At 41.1% G+C, this 22902-nt stretch overlaps 1 protein-coding gene across 2 annotated transcripts in view; it reads left to right on the top strand.

The window, feature by feature from the left end:
- Positions 1 to 22902, top strand: part of SAR1A (secretion associated Ras related GTPase 1A) — a 343486-nt gene that overhangs the window by 253621 nt on the left and 66963 nt on the right. For both annotated transcript variants that reach the window (XM_044056619.1, XM_044056620.1), the window contains exon 6: positions 1876 to 2007. In XM_044056619.1, the coding sequence (XP_043912554.1) occupies positions 1876 to 2007 (132 nt within the window). The remainder of the gene's footprint in view (positions 1 to 1875; positions 2008 to 22902) is intronic.

Here is a 22902-nt window from a genome sequence, read left to right as displayed (position 1 = left end):
ATATATATATATATATATATATATATATATATATATAGATATGTGTGTATATATATAGAGAGAGAGAAGTGTCTCTCTAAAAACAAGCTCTCATAGGGTTTCTAGTGGTGTCAAGAATATTGTGCTGTTAATGAAGAGATAGTAATTATTGAGGCATATTCTATGTATTTATATTAACTCCAAGAATCTCTCCAGCAATTATAAATATGGGTGTGGTGTAGATTAGAGTGGTATGTATTTATTGTGCGTTAAAGTTATCATTAACTTGGTTCGTACACTGGCCCGACTTTTTTCAGGTGTATTCTGACACAAAAAGGCAGAAGTATAGCCGTTACAATCAGTAAACATAATAGATAAAAATGTTACAAAACAACAATGGGAGGAAACTTTCTAAGTTTGCTACAAAGTCCAGAATATTTGGGATTTTTGCTTGGAACTGTTTACCCAGGTAGATTGAGTACATGTCAGAGGATTTCCGTTCAAGTGGGTGAAATGTTGAATATGTAAAGGGAGTAAGAGGAAACTGGGAGCAAACTCACATTTTTTTTGGAATTGTGTAAAGGTAGCCAAGTAGAAGAAAACCTGGTGACAAGGTTTGGAATTGCAGAACATAGTAAGCTATAGCAGCTAAGTAATCAGTTGTGTGAAAGTGGAAATTGGATTAAACCAACTGTAGATAAAGTACTGAATTTAAAGGAAATAAAATGGAATTCTAAAAAGGTGAACTATAAATGCCTTAAAATAAGTGGTGCATGTGGGAATATATACAAAATAGTGCTCTAGTTGTTTGTCTTTTTGGCTTTTCCTGATTAGGGGTCGCCATAGCGGGACTCCGGTCCGCTAATGATTGGCAGTAGATTTTTTTTATGGTGCCGAGTTACCAGCCCAACCTTCAACGATGGCACCCCCATTCACGCATGTCTTTCGAACGCCACTCGACTGTGGGGAAAACATGCAGACTCCACACAGAAGGCACTCCAGCCGAGAATTGGACAGGAGAACCTCTTGCTGTGAGGCAACAACGCTACCGCTGCACCACCATGGCTTCTACAAAATAGTGCTCTAGTAGATGACTAAAATATGTTCGTAGAAACTGAAAATTGAGTGTATTTAATGTGAGAGAGTAAAGAACAGAGCTGTAGTGTAAATTGTTTAATGCATATATAAGGGAAAGGGTTATTGAGGTTCTTGCAGCAGTTCTTCCCATACATTAGTGTGAAAGTGAGTAGTGTGATAGTTAGTGCTGCCTATTTTCTCCTATTCATAGCGTTAATGACCTGTTCAGTGTAAGGGGAAGCCGTATCAGCTTTAAAGTGCTGATTGTGTACTTTGTCAGACATGCTTCGCTGTTCATTATGCTTTTATTTGAAAATATCCTGTTTTTTCTGTATATTGTACTGTCCTGGACTGAGCCTAAAAATGGTCCAGTGGAATTGGTGTTCTACTCTGTTTAACCAATGAAAATCTATAAATGCAGGAGACGGTCTAAGTTCTGGAAGTCAGGAGATTGTATATTCTCATGTGGCAAACTGTCACTCAAATCCTTAGATTTGAGAATGTGCTGTCATGGTGGGCATACTGGCTCCACTGTACTTTGAGAGCAGTTGGTTGTGTTCCCACTACCTTCGCCAAGCTGGTAGTCACTCAAATTTCAGCCTATATGTTATAGCTTGAGAGTAGCTGTGTTGGGGACAGGATACTCAATATGCATTTTGTGCCAGTTTCTGTAGCATGAACTATTTTAGGAGCTATGTCTTTTTATCACAGTAATACCACATGGGGAGTAGGAGCTTATTCGATGCTGCAAGGCTTGACTTTAATCAGTAGAACAGATTCACATGTTTTATAATGTATATATGTTTTGTTCACTTGCAGGCACTAATGACAGATGATACGATATCAAATGTGCCAATTCTTGTTCTGGGAAATAAGATCGACCGACCAGAGGCTATCAGTGAGGAGAAATTGAGAGAATTGTTCGGACTGTATGGACAGACCACAGGAAAGGTAAGAAAGAAAAAAAAAATGGTAGACCTAGAGTTACCGGAATACTTAAAGTATTCTATCCATAAACAGTTGACTTTAAGTGGTCTTGTAGTGAGCTATGACTTTCTTAACACATGTACCCAACACGGTGCATGCAGTCAAAACTCAGTCACACACACCAACACCACACACAGCAGCATCCACAAAACACCAGACACCTGGGGGGGGGGGGGGGCTGGGGCTGAAGTTGGAGCTGGAGTTGGAGTTTGGTCCTTTGCTAATTATGTATAACAACTCAAAAATCACATGGCAGCAGTGAAAGGACATGTTCCCTATCCCCAGTGTAACACAGCAACTTCATACAAATGAAAAACTGGCACTTCTTGGACTAACTTCAACAGTGTTTGATGCAATGTCAAGCATTTTTGACCACTTCATTGTTCAGTAGATCAGGCCACAGCTTGCCAACATTCAGTCAGATGTCTCAATCTTCCAAATAGCATGTGCATTAATACTGTTTTCTTGCATGTTGGGCATTGCCTACAGTGCATGTCTTGAGACGGTCTGTCTTGCTGAGATCAGTAAAGTGCACATTAAGGGCTAATGTGGAATCCTTTGGTTATTTTATGTAAATATTTATGTAAAGATCAGGGATTAATATTACTGCAACAGTACATACGCCTTCTAGTGTAATTTTGTTTCTTAGAACAAGCCAGGTTTCTAGTTTCAGCACTCATATCTGTTTCTTTGAGCTCAGCACTTGTTCGGAACTCATTATAAGCACTAAATAAGCTACAAATTACTACAGCACTCAACTTTCCTTACTTGTCTAGAGGAAAACAGTGTTTAGTATTTAATAAGCACCTATCACAAAACAGTGTAAGAAACTTCTCTGTTTGGAAGATTTTCAGTCCATATATTTCTAGTTAATCACTGTATATTAATCAGATCAGACAATAGTAGTAGAAGTAGCGAACGTAAACTCATCTTAAGTCAAAACAAAACAAAAAGCAATAATAGAAAATATATAGTTGTACAGCATTACTAAGTATTCAAAAGTAATCCAAGCAAGGCAGGCAGTCTGTTTCCAGTCGAAAATCCTTTAAGTACACAGACAAGCGGTCCACGTAAAACAAAAATAGAGTAATAATTTCCTCACAAGCTTTGGACCCACTACCCTTTAGTGGGTTGTTTTGAGACTTTGGGGATACCACGGAGATTACTTGTTTTTAATAAGCACCTATCCAGGCATGTCTAAGGGTCAGCTTCTGGTGTTTTCTCCTCTCTACTTGATGAATCTGGGCATCTTGGGGCAATGCAGCAATTGCTTCATGTACACAGACAACCCTCTCCTCCTACCACCCAACACTACAACATGTGAGAGATGCACTTATATAGCCAAACTGGAAGCAAAGCTCTCTTCACCCAAGACTGGACTAGACAATCAAGAGGAGAAGGTAAACACTTGCACCACACCATACTCATCACATAGTCCCTCAAAACCTACACCACCAAAACACACTCATAGAAACACAAAACACACACCTACATTCACGGAGGCTGTCAGTAAAAATCTACCCAAGTAACAAGGGCCTCCAAAGCAGAAACGCAAGCAACCTCCACCCTTCCAACACAACCCAAATGACATAGCCCACAAACTCAGTGTGCCAGTCAACTACAGCCCATAAGGTATAACAACGTACCCAACACTCTAGTCATAGGTGACTCTGTAGTCAGGCACACTGATGTTCCTTTCACCAGGCTAAACAAGGAGAAAGTTACTGTCAGCTGCCTGTCAGGTGCCAGGTTCCGCCACATAACACATGCACTCAGGTCACTCCACAACAAGTACAAATATGACTGTCATTGTCCATGTTGGTGTGAATGACCTGAGACGTACCTCCCTGGACTACATGAAAAGAGACATGGAGGAGTCCTCCAATCTTGTAGCCCAGGCAGGTATGACCCTAGCCCTAAGTAGTATCCTGCCATCACCCAGAATGATACCACACTATAAGGACAACATGATTGACTTCAACAATTGGCTAAGCTTCTGGTGTCATTCTAAGGGGATCCAGTATCTGTCTGCCTGGGATGACATGATCGACAATCCACGATGCTTTGCCAGAGATGGCCTGCACCTGTCACCCTTGGGATTACGGATACTAGCTAAGGCTCTTGCCACCCCTACAGTGCCTTTTTTAGGCAAGGTTCAAATGACAAATTCACCACCGTAACAGGTACAAGCAAGCAAAATCTGAGGGTAATGCTACTTGATGCTAGAAGTCTAAACCTCAAAATGCACTCACTTGAGGTACTCCTTAAAATGAAGAACATCGATATCTGTGCAGTGACAGAGACATGTTTCAAGGCTCCAGAGAGCACCCCTGCATTACCAGGCTATAATTCATACCACAACTTTCGGCCACCTAACCTGGACCAGAACACTAAAGGTGGAGGTGTGTCACTATTCATTAAGGATATCCACACCTACTGGCTAGTTGCTCAGCATAATGCATCCAAGATTATCCAAGTGCAACTAACTCTGAGCAAGACCGCAATCTACATTTTAGCTTGCTACAGATCCCTACCATGCCCCAGGATTTCCACTCCTCATTTCTTGATACACTGGTAAATATTAGGGTACAACCTAACACCCTAATAATGGGCGATTTCAACTACCCCGCCATTAACTGGGAAAACTACTCGTGTACCAACTCTTGTGCTCAACATTTTCTGGAATTCATAAATTCCAATGCCTTGGATCAACTTATCCACACCCCCACCAGGGTCAGCAATATCCTAGATCTGGTCATTACCAACATGGACAACCGGTGTTCTACACCAGAGGTCAATTCCTTGTTGGTCAGATCTGACCACAAGCTAATCACCCTAAACATCCACATCCCACCCCCACCCCCCATTAGGGAAACCACTGTAAAAAAATTTCTCCAAAGCCAGCTTCACACTTCTTAAGACAGAAGTGGCAAACTTCACGACACCCATGCTGACTGACAATAGAGGTACGAATGCGGAATCCTATACAAATGCACTTTATAAGCACTTACACGAGTGCATTGATCATGCAATCCCTAACAGAACCAAAATGCTATCCCCCCAAAAGAGTTAGCCAATCTGATGGTTCCCTGCCATAAACAAACTCTACAGCAGAAGAAATAAACTGTTGCAAAAAACAGTAAAATCCCATGATTTGAGGAACTCTGTGGTCAGCCTCAGTAAGAAGCTGAGATCCCTCATAAAATCCTCCAAAGCTAGTTATGAAAACAAAATTGCCACTGATTCTAAAGACGACCACAAACCATTCTATAGCTATGTCAAGAATCTCATTGGCAACACTCAGATCTGTGCTGAGTTACAGCACAATGGCACTAAATATACATAACCAACTGATATTGCCAACATCGTGGCAGATAGGTTCAGTGCTAACTTTACCCCCCTCTCACCCCCTAAAGGGCCCACTCTATACTGGAAGAATGCAACGTTCCTGTAATCACGGCTGCACAGGTAAAAAAAAAAAAAAACACTCCAAAGCCAAGAACACAGCATCCATGGGACCTGACAACATCCCAGGCTGCATTCTACATGAACTACAGAATGAACTGTCACCCTACCTAAGTACCATGTTCAGTCATAGCCTCACTTCAGGCTTTGTGCCCACTGAATGGCGCACAGCAATGGTTATCCCACTTCACAAAGGGGGAGCCACCACAGACCCCAGGAACTACCTGTCCATTAGCCTGATGAGCCTGGTCTGCAAGGCTATGGAAAGTATCATCATGGAACTTATAAACAATGACATTGGTAATCTCCAAACTCTGGACCTTACCCAGTTCAGGTTTGTAAAACCTGATAGACTTGTTTGAAACTGTCGCTAAAGCCATATAAATAAGGGTAATGTGGTCCACACAGCCTATCTAGATCTCGCCAAGGCTTTCGACACCATCCCCCACTCTGGAATTATAGATAAACTCACTAAACTAGGTATAAATCCCTATGTCACAAGATGGGTTGCCAACTGGCTCACTGACGGAACTCACTGTGAAAGTAGCAGACTCCAAATCCAACTTCAGACCAGTGACAAGTAGAGTACCACTGGGTTCAGTCCTAGATCCTCTCTTGTTTGGTATCTACTTCTCTGAAGTACAGGCGAACACAGCAGGTCTTTGGCTAACAAAGGTCGCAGATGACTGCAAACTAGGAGCCATAATCAAAACACCTAACTATGTGGACATACTACAAAAAAGCCTTACCGAGACAGATGCCTATTGTCAAAGCCATGGCTCAAGCTCAATGCCAAAAAATGCATTGTCATCCCTTTTGGTAAAAACTCTGTACCCATGAACTACCACATAGGCGGTAGTCTGCTTAACACCGAAAGTGTGATAAGAGACCTTGGGGCACAGGTGGACAGTAGTCTCTCCTTTGATAATCACATCACCACAGTAGTTAGGAAATCCTACGTGGCACACCTCATCACAAAAGGTTTCTCATCCAGGAAAAAAGAGGTCATTGTACCCATTATAGAGTACAATGCCCCTTTTGGTATGTACCTCACAAGGCATCTACAACAACTGTAAAGGCCCCAGAAGTACCTCCGAAAGGATTACCGGCCTCAGACAGTCTCAAAAAACTCCAGCTTTACTCTGTCGCATAGAGCCTACTCAGAGGCGATCTCTGCCTAACATACAAAGCTATGTCAAACCCAGAGCTGTTGGACATCCCAATCCCTCCAAGCTACACGCTCTAGGGACCTAAACCTTGTCACCACAATGACAGAACATGCTGGAGGGATAGATTCCTGTCCCAGAGACTTCCCGTACTGTGAACAAACTACCTATCTATATCAAACAAAGCTCATTAGCACTCTTCAGGAAAAATCTTGATTGGATGGGAGATGGGAAATTCACCCTGGGGATCACTTCTGTGGCTCTGCTTGACAGGGGCACAGGAAAATTTTCTTGGGTGGCAAAAGCCAGGGTATCGTTTGGTTAGGCTTATATAGGCCCTAGGGCCAATAGCCTCGTACCTACCTATGTCCTGTTGTTTTTGTCCATGGAGGTCTAGTTTTTAGTCGTACAACTGCAGATAATGTAAGATTCGACTGAAATGCTACAAAATCTGTCTTTTTTTTTTTTTTTAAACTTACTGTTGTCAAACATAGGTAAATGAGAAGAGCTGCTAGATAAAACTGATAGGTTGATGCTTCAGGAAAAGTGTGGAAGAATGTCTAACTGCTAAACACATTATTTACTTCAAAAAAGGTTTAAATGGACAATGAAAAGCATTTGCAGCACTTTTCAGCTAGTACACCTCTGTTATTTGGGAGATGGGGCTGCTTCCAGAAGCCCCCCTGAGAGGCCAGTGACTTACCCCATCACTGAAAAAAAAGCTTATGCCAGGTAAAAGGCAGACTGTATTGTGTCAACAATATTTAAGGCTGTGACAAAGTCACATTTTTATGGAGGCCAAATGGCGTTCATTTTGGGGTATAAGAAATTATAATACATTTAGAAACCCCAAGATATTCTGATGCAGAAATGTAGCACTGACTATGAAAATGGAAATTTTAAAAAGGTTCTTTCCTTTAAACAGGGCATGCTTCCAGGTCTAAGTGGTATCTGCTGTTAGAGAAACTTTCTTGGCTTTGAAATAGTTTTAAAAAGGTTAACATTTCTTTGTTGCAGGGAGTGAGACACAGTAAACAGTATGTGCATGTTTTTTTATAGTTGTTTTTAATCTAGGACACACTCCCTGGTGGTTGAGTAAATGTTGGTCCTTACAGACTCCTCACCAGAGCTGATTTAGGGAATCCTCACTGCTGAGTAATGAATGGGCTTAAGCGAGATAGGTTCAGCCTCGGTGGTTAGCAATGCAGAGGTGAAAGCATTTAACAATTACTTGCTCTCTTGTGCTTTTACAAAGGGATGCCTTGTTTAAATAAGTCTAGTTGCTGAAAGAAATTAAATAAAATGTAACCTGTGCTTTTCAGTTGACTACCCCCATAATTCCAGTAGCATAGAGGTATTTTGACTACAGTCAAAATGTCCCAAGATCAGTTAGCAGCTCAGGTGCTTGAATGAGCTGGCATAAGAGGGTGGATGAGTTGGACGGGGAGGTTGTAGTCTGGGGTCATCCAACGCCACCTTCCTTCAGAGGAGGGGTAGTGCTAAGTCCCATAGGTGGCCATTCTATCACCTGGCCTCTTTGCTGGTGGCTGTCATAGTTCTTGCTTGGGAGTGTGTGTCTGGATTATGGAGGGCATTGTGGTCCCTGAGCTGTTGTCATTCATCCCCCTTCCCTTCAGATCAAGGGATGAAATCTAAATAGCCTTTGATTTCTATATGATGGCTTCCTCTGGCCAACTCTCCCTTTGCTGGGGATTACCCAGGATGGAGAACAAATGAACGTAGTTTGAGTCTTGAATATATAGTAGTCTTGTTCAGCAACCACCCGGGGGGGGATAAATTTGATTGCCATCGCTGTGACTTGTGTTTAAACAAAACTAGTTCATTAAGTGTGGAAGAGTGGTTGGAATGCAGAAATCTTTACCAAAGTTGTAGCATTGGCTGTCATTCTTTAAACTGGATATTGTATACATTTGGAGTGACTTCTCCTGCCATTCTATTGTATGTTATTGGGCTAGCTATATCTGTTATTTCTGTCTTGTATTTTTTTTCTGTATTTCATGCCATTTGGAGTTATTTTATTTTTCGTTTGTTACTTTACCTGATCTCATTTTCAACCATTTTTTTGCATTCTGCTTGTTAGTTAAACTTCTGTGTTAAATTCTGTCGTTCTATTTGTTTTTGTACATTAGCCTACTAAACACCATTAAATTACATGTAATGCATCTTTCTGAGATGTGATTATCAGCAGCTGCTCAAATTGACTTGTCTTGGTAATAATTTTTCTTCTACTTTTTAGGAGTTAGTGGGGGCTTCTATCAATTGTATATTAGAAATTGTTATTTTGCATTGGGTTAGAGGAACCAGAAGCTTGGAGATGAAATTTCCTAAGCAGGCCTTCAAGGCAGGTACTCTGCAGGTAACAACAAAAGAAGCTGCTAACGTGGTGGTTTCCATCGATTACATTTACAGTCATTTGCCTGACTACTGTTATTACCATGTTCAAGGCATCTGATGGGCCTTGCTGTATTACTAGCAGTCGGTGTCTATCAAGCTGGAAAATGCCATTCTTAAAAATGTCACCCAAACTTCCCTCCCTTTGCTAGGGTAGTGTGTGAAGCTGCTGTATTCAGCACTGTGTGTAGATAAGCCCTTATATGGGAAATAATTTAGTATGCCAGATTCTTTTGTTGGGTTGTATTTCAATCACACATAGTGAGTAGATTTCAGAATTTTTTGAGTTAAGATGTGTGGATTAGGTTTGTCAGTGTAGTAGTATAGACTGGGAGTCATTCAAAAGATTTGAGTGCTCATAATGTCATAACTCGTAACATTTTGCTTGATTTGCTTTGCTAGATTTCATTGTTTTAGGGTGGGATTGGAGTTTGCCCTTTTCCAAAGGCTGTGCTTTCTTTGAGTCTTTTAGTGAGTGTGTGTGTGTATATGTATATGTATATGTGTATATATATATATATATATATATATATATATATATATATATATATATATATATATATAATATCATTTGCAGGGATTGTTGGGGGGGTGCTTGCCCCCTTCAGAAAAGTTTTCTGTTTTTTCGTGGGGGGGGGGGGGGGGTCAGGTGCCAAGGTCCCAAGGTCCGGCATTTTTTGTCTATCCTTTTAACCTTAATTTTGAATGCATTCCTGTAGACTACATGGTGTAAGCTTTTACATGAGTTTATCTTTGCTTCCTATTAATTGCATGCTTATACACAGATGTATTGCAAGAAAGTAGTTAACATACTCTTGTCTTCCAAACGAGCACAGTTGTCTACAGCAGCATGTGTTGGGATAATACAGAATACTTTGTTACTTTAGTTTTTACCAACCAAATTGATGGATTTGAGTACTGGCAAAAGGTGTGTTACAGGAAGTAGTACTAGAAAATGAAAATGCTAGTTTAGAGATGAAGGTAGGTAGAGATTTGGGGTGATGCATGAACTGCAATTCACGTAGTGTTCATGTGCATTAGGTATTTATGGGTCAACATCAGCTTATAGGATGTATTTTTGGATTAATGTCTAAGTTGAGATTTTACTTATGGTATGAGGCAGTAGTTACCTGAAATTTAGTGTATGAGGAAGATGTTTGGGCTTTATGTATGAAGGTTAAGTTGGCATGTTGTCTAGAGTTTGCAGGAAATGTGCTAATTTACTCCAAAGGTTCTTGGATGTCTTAAGGAGGTTGGAGAAAATGAGGGCAGAGTTGCTAAATTAATGGCAGTTTAACATTGATGTAATTATAGCCTACAGAACATTACATTTCTATTTTAATTTTGTTTTTGTTTACCGGGTAGCACACTATGTTGCAAGCAACACATGAACACAACAAAATGAGTAAAACGCTTAAAATGGAGCATAAATACAAAACATGTCCAAGCAACTGGAATTTGCAGTACTGTTTGGTAATCTGGTAGGTGAACTGGTCAAGAGACTTTCTTCAGCTGCAACTCAGGCTCAGAGCAGTAAAACAGTGCGAGTAAACAAAGTTATATGCTTCAGACTTGATAGATTAGTTGCAAAAAGTTTAGACCGTTCATACACATTTCTGGGTTTTCTGTAAATTAGTGTGTTAAACAGTTATACATTTCTAATAAAGTAGCAGGTCTTTATTCAGTTTTATCTGTTTACATGGGTTGCAGTACAGTTTTGATAAATGAAATTGCTTCTTAAAGGTTTAAAATCAATAGATGTAGCATAAGTTCATTAATTTAATGTCAGAAGAGGAAAGCTAAGCTTTAAGAAATCATTCCAGGGGGTCTTAAAAATGTTTTTATTGTGAAGGGTGTTTTGGACATCTGGAGTGTGGAATTATTTTCAAAGCATGCAAGTCGGGATGTATTTGGCATCTTGTGGAAGACTGGATGAGATTTGTAAATTGTAGTTAGTAATTCTAGTGGATAGTACAGATGATGTGATTTGTCTTTGTTCAAAATGTTTTAGGATAACTGTGATCCACCCTCTTTCCACTGATCAGAACTTCTCAGCCTTTTTAACCTGTTGTGATGTCCCCTCTCTGGACCAGTGGTCAAGGAGCCTGAATCCTCACCACTGACACTGGAGAGGGACGTTCACTTGGAATAAAAATGGATACACCCAGTATTTCCAGATCCAACTCTCTGCATCAAGCACAATTTCCCTTAAGAGCACACTGAGAACATACTCAGGGGGCTGTTTTTTCCTCTCTCCAGATCCCCAACAAGACTCCCCACTGGCGAAGTTGTCCTCAGCTGACTAAAAGCCAAGTCCTCCACCACTCTCTGTAAAACCAGTGCTTTGTGTCCCTGCTCCAAGCAGCTGACACACACACACATACACGTGCATATCCCTGGGAAAGGCTGGCACAGATTTACTAGCTATGCCTACTTCTGCCCAGACTATAAGGTAGCTACTGCCGCCAGACATTCCAAAGCAAGCTACTCTAAGGCTCTTACAAAGGTATCCAGTTATACTGAGTGAAGTTAGTATTAATACAAGTGGTAGTGTTTTGACCAAAGCAGTAAGGCTTTCGGGAGTAGCCACAGAGTCACCAGATAGATACGAACAACTTGAAAATACTAAATATCTATTTACAATAAACACCAGAGTTTCATTCACAGGAAATATTGCAGTAACACATGAATAGATTCACAGATACAGAAAAACAGTACTTAACTAATCTCATTATATTTTCCTAATCTCATTATATTTTCCTGACTGATCTAAAGAATTACTGTTCCCTGGTTCACCTACTAGAGCAAGGCAAAATGAAGTAGGTGAGGGGTCCTTGTCGGGTTCCAAAAACAGTGTGCTCTTGAGACTTCTGTCTCGCCTAGTATTAAAACATTATTTTGGCCTAGATTACAGAATGACATCACATATATCTGGTCATCTGACTTCTGGTTCCCATGCTACCCCCTTGGCTTAGAAGCTGCCAAAATTTAACATCTGTCAATATTTTACACACACACACACACACACACACACACACACACACACACACACACACACACACACACACACAGCTTGCTAAGATGCGTTTCCACCTCTGGAAGTCCTAAAACAAAGCACTTTCACCATTCCTACAGGAGCTAATAAACCATTGTCTGTCAGGTATTTTGTCTCTGGCTGAAATCAGAACTGTAAGGTACAATCTTTAGGGCCTTAAGTTAAGTAATTTTAATTTCTTACTGTTTTTCAAAGTTAACTGGATTGAGATTAACCTCTTTTCAAGTATGCTCTGTTAAAACGTATACATTTAATCAGTAACAGTACAGTACAGTCTGATATACATGTATATTTCTTTTCTTTCCAGCAGGACGCACTGTTACATATTTAACACAAGCATCTTTGCAAATGCATTTTCAGCACAAGCATCTGTACAAATCAGTTTGGTATACAAATGACATATAATTTTCTGCAAAATTCCAACTAGCTGCGCTGGCGTATGTTACACATCCACTGCCCTATTTCTCCTGGCATAGCTGGCAATACCTCTCATCGTCACACCCGTTTCCACTATATTTTTGATTGTGACTTGAAACAACTGTGTGTGGAATAGAGAGAGAACAAATTCTTTTAACTTCTGTCATTTTAGTTGTAGTCTCTTGGTGTCATAAGCTTTATCACTTTTTTTCTTGTCTGTGCTGTGCGTAAGACAGAAGAGGTAGTTGGACTGCAGTGCGTTTTATCCTATTCTACATTTGTCGGAAGCCATAGTCGGGTTGCTTGCATTTTTATTAAACAGTCGTCTCTAAAGTGATAAAGCTGTATAGAACACAGCTTTGGAAAAGCAGTTGTACTGGATACATTTCTTTTACCAAGGTGGTTACAGTTGGAAGAGCCTTCTGTTTTTCCCAGTATGGGGCACATATTACAGTGGAATAACATGTAAGCAGTAACATGAATTTTAGTCTCTCATTCAGGCGATATTGGTAATGATTGCTGTACAGGACTGAAAGTTATAAAGACAAAAACATAAGAGACAAATTTAAGGATAATTCAAAGTATGCTGACATTTTGTCAAATGACTATTTTCAGAGAACCTCTGCTGAAAACCTGTTGCATTCTTGTTTTCCGATTAGAAAAGCAGAAAAATAAGCTTTGATCCTGACTATTTTCAAGTGCAAAACAAAAAAGCTTTATAAAATTAGGTCAGAAATAGATGTTTAGAAAAGTAGATGCAATTCTAAAAATGATCTATTGTGTTGTCATTTTAGTATAGTGCTTATAAATTAGAGGCATTTGGATGGCAGGGATGGTAGAGGATCAGCAGATTTAAAAAAAAAAAAAAAAAAACTTACCTAGACCATTACTGGTTGTGTAGATCGTAAGGCAGTCTGCACGTAATGGGGCTTTCCCTGTGCTGTGCTTTGAGTGTCTGTAGTGTTAATATCAGGTTAAAGCCCATCCGTGATGGAATCTGCGACTTCATTGAGCAGTAATCCCACAACTGGGTGTGGGTAATATAGGATTTACCCATTGTTGGTGTGGTTTAATCATGGGGGCGAAGCCAGAATAATTAAACAAAGCCAGCTGTCAGTCAATCCTGCGTTACCCTCCGGAGCAGAAAGCCAGGACATACTTCTGAATCATCTGGCATTTGTACAAAAGGTGTTAACTTGTCTGGGGTACACCATAAACGAAAAGAAATCCCATCTGGTACCCTGTCAACAAGTTATATTCCCGGGAACAAGCTTGAACACAACTTCCTAGATGGCTTTCTTCACACCAGAGAAACAAATTCATTTGACAACTTACTTCAAACTAGTGGCCACAAAAACCCTGCTATCGGCAAGGCAAATACTGCAAGCTTGGGGTTTATGGCCTTGTGCATTCTACTAATTCCATATGCAAGACTGCATATGAGGAAACTACAATGGTATCTAAAAAGCCTATGATGTCAACATTCTCAGGATCTAGAAGCAATTTTTCCTGTCATACCTTGCCTATGGTTAGAATTCCATTGGTAGGCAGAGGCCTGCCACCAAAACCAGGGACTAACATTCACTCTACCCCCTGCCGCCCAAACCCTAGCAGACTCATCAGACTATGCATGGGGGGCTCACCTGGCAGGGTAGTGCATTCAGGGCAAATGGAACCCAAGTCAAATGCAATTGCATATCAATCAAAAAGAAATGTTAGCTGTACAGAATGCTCTGACAGCCTTCAAGGACCACATTCTTCCAGAAAAATTAATGGTAAAGATGGACAAACACCACTGTTATGTGGTACATAAACTAGCAGGAGGGGGTACCCATTCTTACCCCCTCTGCAGACTAGCCATGGCTCTGTGGAACACAGCCTTGAGCTACCAAGTGCATCTACAGGCTCAATTCCTGCCAGGAAAACTAAATACACTGGCAGACAAACTAAGCAGAAATCTCATGGACCCACATGAGTGGAAACTGGAACCAAGGACTTTCAACATGTTTATCAACAAATGGGGGGCACCCATATATAGACCTGTTTGCCTCCCCCCAGAACTACCAATTGGACAAATTCTGTACAAGGACTCCCCATAAACAAGCTTGGAAAGTGGATGCTTTGTTATTCAGCTGGAAAAATCTCAGTGTATGCCTTTCCTCCTCTGCCTTTCCTCTCCAAAGTAATACTAAAGATCAAACAGGACAAACCAAGTATGATACTGATTGCACCAGACTGGCCACGCCAACACTGGTACCCCCTCTTGCGCAGTGTCACAGCTAGCCCCATGGCACCTGCCTCAGACCCCTACCCTGCTGTCACAGCAGGAGAGCCAGTTTCTGCACCCCCAGCTTCAAACCCTGATCTTGGCACCCTGGCTAATTACCTAATCTTTCCATTACCATCCCTCAGTAAATGAGTGCTAGATGCCATTTTGGAGGCAAGGAAGCCTAGTACTAGAAAATCTTATGCTGAAAAATGGAAAAGATTCTATGCCTGGAACAAAACTCAAGGGATGGTCACAGTTACCTCAGATTATTCAATACTTAACTGAGATGCTTCACAAAGGCCTTTCCTTTTCCTCCAAAATTCACGCCTCAGCCATTTCAGCTCACTACAACACAGAACCACCCCTCTTTTCTCACCCACTGCTCAAGCAGTTCCTCAGAGGGGCCAAAAACTTAAGACCACCCATGAGAGCCCCAACCCCAGCCAGGGACCTTAATTTTGTATTGGAAAAACTCACTCTTGCTCCTTTTGAGCCAGCTGCAATTGCAGAGTTGAAATTCCTTTCTTGGAAAACCGCTTTCCTTTTAGCAGTCACTTCAGCAAGAAGGGTATCTGAATTACAGGCCCTTATGGCAGTGGAGCCGCCCATCATCTTTCATGCAGACAGGGTGTCCTTCAGGACCAATCCCGCTTTCATGCCCAAGGTGGTATCCAGTGTGGCTCTTAATCAGTCCATTTGCCAACCTTATTTTCTAATCCACAGAACAAAGGGGAATGGATACTGCACTCCTTAGATGAGCACAGACAATTTAGATTTTACTTAGGACTAAACCTCAAAGGAAATCTGAACAACTGCTGGTGACATTTGCTGCAGGGGCAGAGGGGAAGGCTATTTCAAAGCATCCCATATCTAAATGGGATAGGCCATTGCATTCATTTATGCTATAAGCAACATTGAAAACCTATCCCACAGGGGATTAGACCCCATACAACCAGGGCTGCATCTACCTCTACAGCCTTTCTCAGAGGTGCCCCTACCAGAGACATCCTAGAAGCTGCTACCTGGAGTTCTGTACATACTTTCACCAAGCATTACCATTTGCCAATTTTCTCTAAATCCAGAGCTGGCTTTGCCACTGCAGTCTTGCAGGGTCTTATAGCTGGTCCTAATGCTATCTGATTGCTTCGTCCCTTCCTTAGCTGTGGGGAATCTACCCAAATGTGATGACTGCAACAGTGAAACACGAAGAACATAGTACAGTTGTGTACACTCACCATAAATGTAGATGTTCGAGTGTATTCACTGTTGCAGTCCTGGTTGACCTCCCTCCAACCCCCTGACATCTATTGATTATACCTCTATTCTTGTTTACTATGCTTAAAGCTTTCTGGTGTATTTGCTTTTTGTTGGAGGTGTAACCTTGTATATAATTGTTCCCTATTATGGGGGTACCTGACATCTGGGGCAAGAAAAATAATGTAATGGCGTCTGCTGCATGTTTTATACCCCTGACTACCTGACGTCATGGAAGATAAGACAGTAGCCGACAAAGTACCCAAGACTTTGATAATCAGGCCGACCTGAGAGCTACCTGGAAGCAGATAACCCAAATGTGATGACTGCAACAGTGAATACATACTAACATGCAGAGGTTCTCAAGTGCAGTGAGAGGGATAATCTAACTTTTTTTCGTCTGTCCTCTAAATTTTCTAGGAGATTCTGTCATCCCTTCTCTAAATTTTCTAGGGAATTCTCTGTCCCTTGTTCAATTTTGGCAAGAAACAAAATAAATACTCTGCAGAATTGCTGGTAAGCCGAAGTTTAAAAAACATTGGCAGAGAGGCTCAAAAAGAAAGCTGGAATCACTCTAGTCAGAATGCCTATATAAGGACCTAGTTTCCCCCACCCTGGCAGTCTCTTATTCCTTCCAGAATTTGTGAATCTCCATTTATCTTTTGGTAACAGGTACTCAGACAATTTGGTCCTTTATATAATCCATTTGGGATACAAATGTTAGTGGGAAGAAATTGCTCCTTTTCAGGGGATTCTTCCTCATCTGCCAGACCAAACCATTTTTTCCTTGTCTTGCATAATATGCTATTGGGGGGGGAGGGGCTTTCCCATTAGCCTCCGTTAGAATGATTTTATTCAAATGTTTTTTGTGCTAAAGAGAGAATTCCTGGTGACAAGTTCTGTATATTTGTCCTGAATCACTTTGTGATAGTGCCCAAGTTCAGTGTGATTTCACATCACAATGTCTTTACCCCTTTTTCCTCATTCAAGTTTTCTAGTAATCTTAGATTTAAAAGATGCATATCATCACAGTTCTATACATCCAGATTTCAGGTGTTTCTCATTATCCATTTTCTTTTTCACCCTTTGGGCTGTAAGGGTGTTTGTAAACTACCTAGCTCTTGTTATAGCCCATTGCAGGCTACAGGGTATCCATATTCCATTTTTAGGAAATGTGCTCTTTGTAGGGTCTTTTTTCAAAGTGCACGTATTCCCTAGCCTAATTAAGAGATCTGCTGCGATGACTAGGTTTCCAAGAGAACATTTAACTCGCACTGTATAGTTTCTGGGTTGCCTGCTAGATACCTCAATGCAAAGAGCATTTCTTCCACATGAAAAATAAAATATTTACTTATTCCAGGGTTTTTCCACGGAGACTTCTGACATGGTGAGAGAATACTTCAGGATTTTGGGTGTCTTGGCTTCCATGATCCTTCTATGTGAGAGATACAGTGGTATCTGAAGTCTTTTTGATCTCAGCATGAACACTCGACTTTTCAAATTCCAGTTCTGGGATTTTTGACATAGAAATCACTTAGTGGAGACATCAAATTTCTCAGAATCTAGGTTTCCCATTTTCTCATCCTGCTGCAAAGCAGTCACAACAGACATTTCAGACTTTGCTTGGGGAACAGTGCAATGGGTGTAAAATACAGGGTCTTGTGAGACAAGAAAGACAAGCCAAAACACGCAACCGTAAGAGATGCTAGCTCTTGTAAAGGCTGTCAGCTCGCTCTGAATCATCTGTGGTCTCTTGTCCTCTTCAAGTGGTTAGACAGTACCACAGTGTGGTACATGAGCAAGATGGAACCAGATCTTGCCCACTGTGCAGACTAGCCATTTTCGTATGGGTTATAGTTGTACAGCACAGCCTGACTCTGCAGGCATCTTAAATTCTATCAGAGCAAAATTGTGTTGCAAACAAGCTGAGCAAGATCAAGGCAGACTGTAGCAAATGGAAACTAAATTGGGTTATCTTCTACGATTTGATCCATCTGTGAAGTAGACATTTTTGCCTTCTCTCTCGATCAACTGACCAAAATTCTGTTCCTGGACTACTTAAAAGAAGGCCCAGCAAAGATGCCTTTTCTTTTACTTGGACAGGAGTGTTCCTACATGCTTTTCCACCCATGCCACTGATGTCCAGGGTACTTCTGTAGATTCAGAAGGAATCTCCCCAAGATCATTGTGGTGACTCACTTCTGGACCACACAACTGTGAGATTCTCCCTTATTTTAGAAATGGCCAGGGGCAGTTACTGCAAGCTTCCTCATAGACTGGATTTACTCACATAAGATTGAGGTGTTTGATATGTCCTGACCTCAAATAACTGACTGACTACCTGAGTGATGGGGTCCTACTACCTTTTAGGTACCTGTATTCTGAGGACTTGCAGCAGTTACTAATGGAGGCAAGAAAGCATTCTACTTGAAAATCTTGTAGAAGTAAATGGAAAATGTTTTCTAGCTGGTGCCAACAAAACCATCAGCACCTGTTCAGAGCTAGTGTTTCTCTGGTTTTACAATATTTGAGTTACTATCTTATGGGTCAGTCTCCCTTGTATCAAGGATAATTTGTCAGCCATATAAGCATGTCTGGCCATGGATCCCCTCTTTCAATGCAGTCTTGTGATCTATATCAAACCTTAAAAAAAAAAAACCATGTTCACGTGCCACATGTTCTGTGGAAATGTGGTCCGATACGGGTCAGGTCCTTACCCAGGCTGTTTCCAAATGGTAGAGTCTGTGAGTGTCTGTGAGTGTCTGTGAGTGTCTGTGAGTGTCTGTGAGTGTCTGTGAGTGTCTGTGAGTGTCTGTGAGTGTCTGTGAGTGTCTGTGAGTGTCTGTGAGTGTCTGTGAGTGTCTGTGAGTGTCTGTGAGTGTCTGTGAGTGTCTGTGAGTGTCTGTGAGTGTCTGTGAGTGTCTGTGAGTCTGTTCCCTCTGTTTAGAATTCCATCTAATAAGTCTGTGATCCCTACCTGAAAAGGTAACCACTTTTGCTTAAAGATTAAATTGATTATTTTTCCAAAGCTTTCTTCCTCTCTGAATTTGAACAGATACGGGAGACATTTTTGTCACCTTGTCCATAGTAAAATCTTATTTGGAGAATGAAAGCGTACTTTGTATGGAAAGGCAAGAAGGCATCAGATGTCCAAAAAAGGTATTTTGGCTTATTGGGTCTGAGTGCCCTTAAATGTTGTGGTTGTTACTTCTGTTTTGGGGGCTTGGGGTGTTTTGGCAATGACTAAGGAACTGGAGACTAAGCCCTTGCACCTAAGAAACCTGACAGATGCCTTTTATTTTATTGTATTTTCTTTTCTTTTACATTTGTTAACTGGGCAAGTAACCAGTTTTCAGCGGAGACCCGGGGAGATTATCTCCGTAATAACAGTACAAAAAGATTACAAACATTTTTAAAAGATTTACAAACAATATACAAAAAAGCTTGACCGTTCCCAACAATCACAATTTACAAAAAGGTGAATGTAAAACAGAAAACATTACGTTTCTTTAAGCCGTATTAGCAATATGAAACTCATGAAATATATAACTAAAAACCATTGTGGTATTTTCAATTTGTAGAAGAAGACAAGAAGATAGCATAATAGAAAATATTTGATCGAAGGCATGAGAAACTAGCAAGGAGTATTACAGGAGCATAGCCATTGTTGAGTAAGGTATTCCTTTAGGAGTTTTTTGAAACTATGACAATGTGTTTTTTAAGATATTCTGGGTTAATAGGTTCCACTGTTTGGCTACTTTAAAGGAGAAAAGAGTCACCGAAGTAATTATGGGACTTTGTAACCTTGAATACAAGCTTATCAGATGATCTAAGGGTCCTGGGGTTGGTATTTAGTTGCACTAGGTTGAAGAGTGCAGGGCAGTTTTCAGGTTTGGGGATAAAGTGGGCAGTGGTGAGCTGATTGAGCAATAACAGATTGGGACATCCAAGCCAATGATGGGTCCTGTTGGGTATATTAGCAGCAAATGTTGCTGTTTTGCAATAGCAGGAATCATTTGGTCACAGTTGCCTGTTTTTTTTTTTTTTTTTTTTTTTTTTTTTAAGAACCCTGTGACAGATCAAGGGGTTCATATTGGTTCCTGTCCTCTAGCATGCTCCCAAATGACAAGAAAATCAGAATATTAAATTGTTTTGGGAAGAAGGTGTAAACACTTGCCATTGTCGCCTTCATGGCAAACATGTATGTTCAAATAAAAATGATTGTTCTGGATCAAGTTGAGGAGAAGATTGAGGTGTCTGGTACCAGAGATAAAAATTCTTAGAACTCACAAAGATGGCTAGTTTTGCAACACAGTGGTTTATGAAGTTTGACTGTAACAGTCTAGATGCAACATCCAGGGCTACAGCTATGGTACATGCCTGGCTGGAGCTATACCTTCTGCCAGAAAGTGTCAAAGTGCAGCTTTCCTGTATAGCACTGGACAAGGAGCTGCTCTTTAAGACTCAGTCTAGTGAATTGTTTAGAGACAAAGGAAAGGCCAATTCTTTGTAGTGTGTGAAGCATCTCCTAAACTTCCCCACATAACCAGACATGACAGGAACTACCCTTGTAAACCAAGCTCATACTATCAGGGAAGGGAAGGCTGGGGATTGGGGAAAGGGGGGTGCAGTGCAAGACCAAAATGACAGGGGAACAGAAAAGAAAGCATGGGAGGTGACTGCAAAAGTCTTTTAGCACTAGTGCGTAGCCGTGGCTATGGATCTTGTACTGTTCCCCAGTTGACGGGTATCTATCCCTTGCCAGAAGACCAGGTGCTTTTTAATTTCCTTTATTCACCAGCTACTGCTACTACAGGGGAAGGGGAGTACAAAAAAAAAAAACTGTTCCCAGAGAGGAACAAAGCAGGAGTCTAATAAAGTCTCTTCCTGGTGCAGAGTATGGAAGGGCTATGGAAACCATCCTGGACCTTTCAAAATTCCAGTATGCACCACAGAGTTCCCAGATTCAGAATGTTGCCAGTTGTGATCCTTGCTACCAGTCCTGCTTCTGCAGGCCTTGATGGTAAGTGTGGGCCTCAAGATGCCTTTCTTCACATTCCCATTCATGAGGAACACAGACTTTGCTTGAGGCAGGTAGCTCCCACTACCAGTTTATCTCCTTGCCCTTTGGATTGGCTGCTATCACCATGGGTTTTCTTAACAAGCCTGTCTCCAGTAATAGTTTGGTGCAGAACAAAAAACATTGTGTACACCTGTCATGATGACTATCATCATTCAGGCACTGTCATAGTAGGGGGTAAACAGGGTCCTCCATTTCACCATGGATTGCTTCCAAAGTCTTGAATTTTGTTTTTCAGAATTTCCACATTAATCCATTAACCCTTCCAAAAACGTGATCTTAATTTGGGGCAGCTATGGACTCCATCTGCCAGAAGGCCATCTTTTTCTCAAGAGAAGATGGGATACTTGTTGTAGTTCCACAAGATGGTACATGAGAATGCTTCAGGTCACTCAGTTGCATGACTTCCATTACTCTGAAAACACCGCTGGCAAAGATGCACACACAAAAGTTCCAGCGATACTTAAGTTTGATTTTGACCAACATTTAGTCTGTGGAAGAGATGACATCTGTCTTATCCTGAATAACCCAAGAGCTGGAGTGTTGGTCCATTCATGTCGGGCAGAACTTAGATGTACCATTCATGCAGGCTGCTTAGTCTGGCCGTAACCACTGATGCTCCATGTGTGGCATACTCAAAGACCTTCGAGATCCAGTGCCTGTGGGATGGATCCCACAGAAACCACAGAAATGTGAGAAGTAATTGCCTTGATGCAGGCAGTCTGGGTGAAGGATGTCCTGAAGGTGACAAAGGACAGTAGTACAGGAATATGGTGCGTCAACAGATAGGGAGGAACTTGGATATAACCTTATGTGAGCTGGACATGACTGCCCAGAAGATGCCTTTAGGGTCTTCAGAGCTGTAGTACTATATCCTATCCTATCCTGAATTCAGTAAAGGGTCAGCTAATTAGGTCAAACGCATACTGGCATGTTTGGATACTGCAAAGTGAGTAAAGATGTTACTTCATCTGGTACACGGGTAAGTGTCTTGCAGGTAGAAATGTTTACAGATATAGGCAACAGAGTGCTCAAGAAGTTCTGCACCGCATCAGCATACAAAGATGCTTTCTCCTTCAAAATTGACAGGTTCCCTTTCTTTATTTACTTTCCTCTCATCCCCTTACTCTTGAGGGTAATCCCAGAAAGTAAGGGATGTTTGTGACGAGGCTGCTGTTGATAGCATCCTTTTGGACAAGGAAGCAGTGGTGGTTTGTGCTGTGAGAAACCTGTGCTGCACCTGCAGGTGGACACTCTAGCCTCCCAAAACAAGGGAGTCCTAATGCAGCCCAGTGTTTAGATGTTGTAGCCCACGGCTGGGAATATTTAACTCTGGTCATTCACAAGGACCACAGACTCCCAATTTCCTTACATTTGCGGCAGGAAATAGATTATATTTAAAACCAGCACTAGTTTAGATGTTTAATAACTTGGATTTGGATGACTGATTTGATATATTGGCAGGCTGGAAAGGTGTTATTGCCAGTGCCTGACATTTGCATGTATTTGCATACTAGTTTAGTGAGGATGTAGTTAACACATACCTCTCAGTCTCAGCTGTCCAGAGTTTCGCAGAATGTCCAGATTTTCTCCTCATATTTTTTTAGTCTGTTCCTCATAAAATTTGTGGTTTTATGAATTTTTGTGAAAAATCTGTGAGGAGTGAATTTATTAAATAAACAGGCATTTGAGTTTGTTTTCATGTCCTTCAGAAAATACATGGTAACACAAGATCTTTTTT

This window comes from Protopterus annectens, chromosome 14.part0 (assembly GCF_019279795.1).
Source record: "Protopterus annectens isolate FY-2018-M chromosome 14.part0, PAN1.0, whole genome shotgun sequence".
Lineage (NCBI taxonomy): Eukaryota > Metazoa > Chordata > Ceratodontiformes > Protopteridae > Protopterus > Protopterus annectens.
The sequence above is the reverse complement of the archived record's forward strand: the minus strand, read 5'-3'. Positions and strand labels throughout refer to the sequence as shown.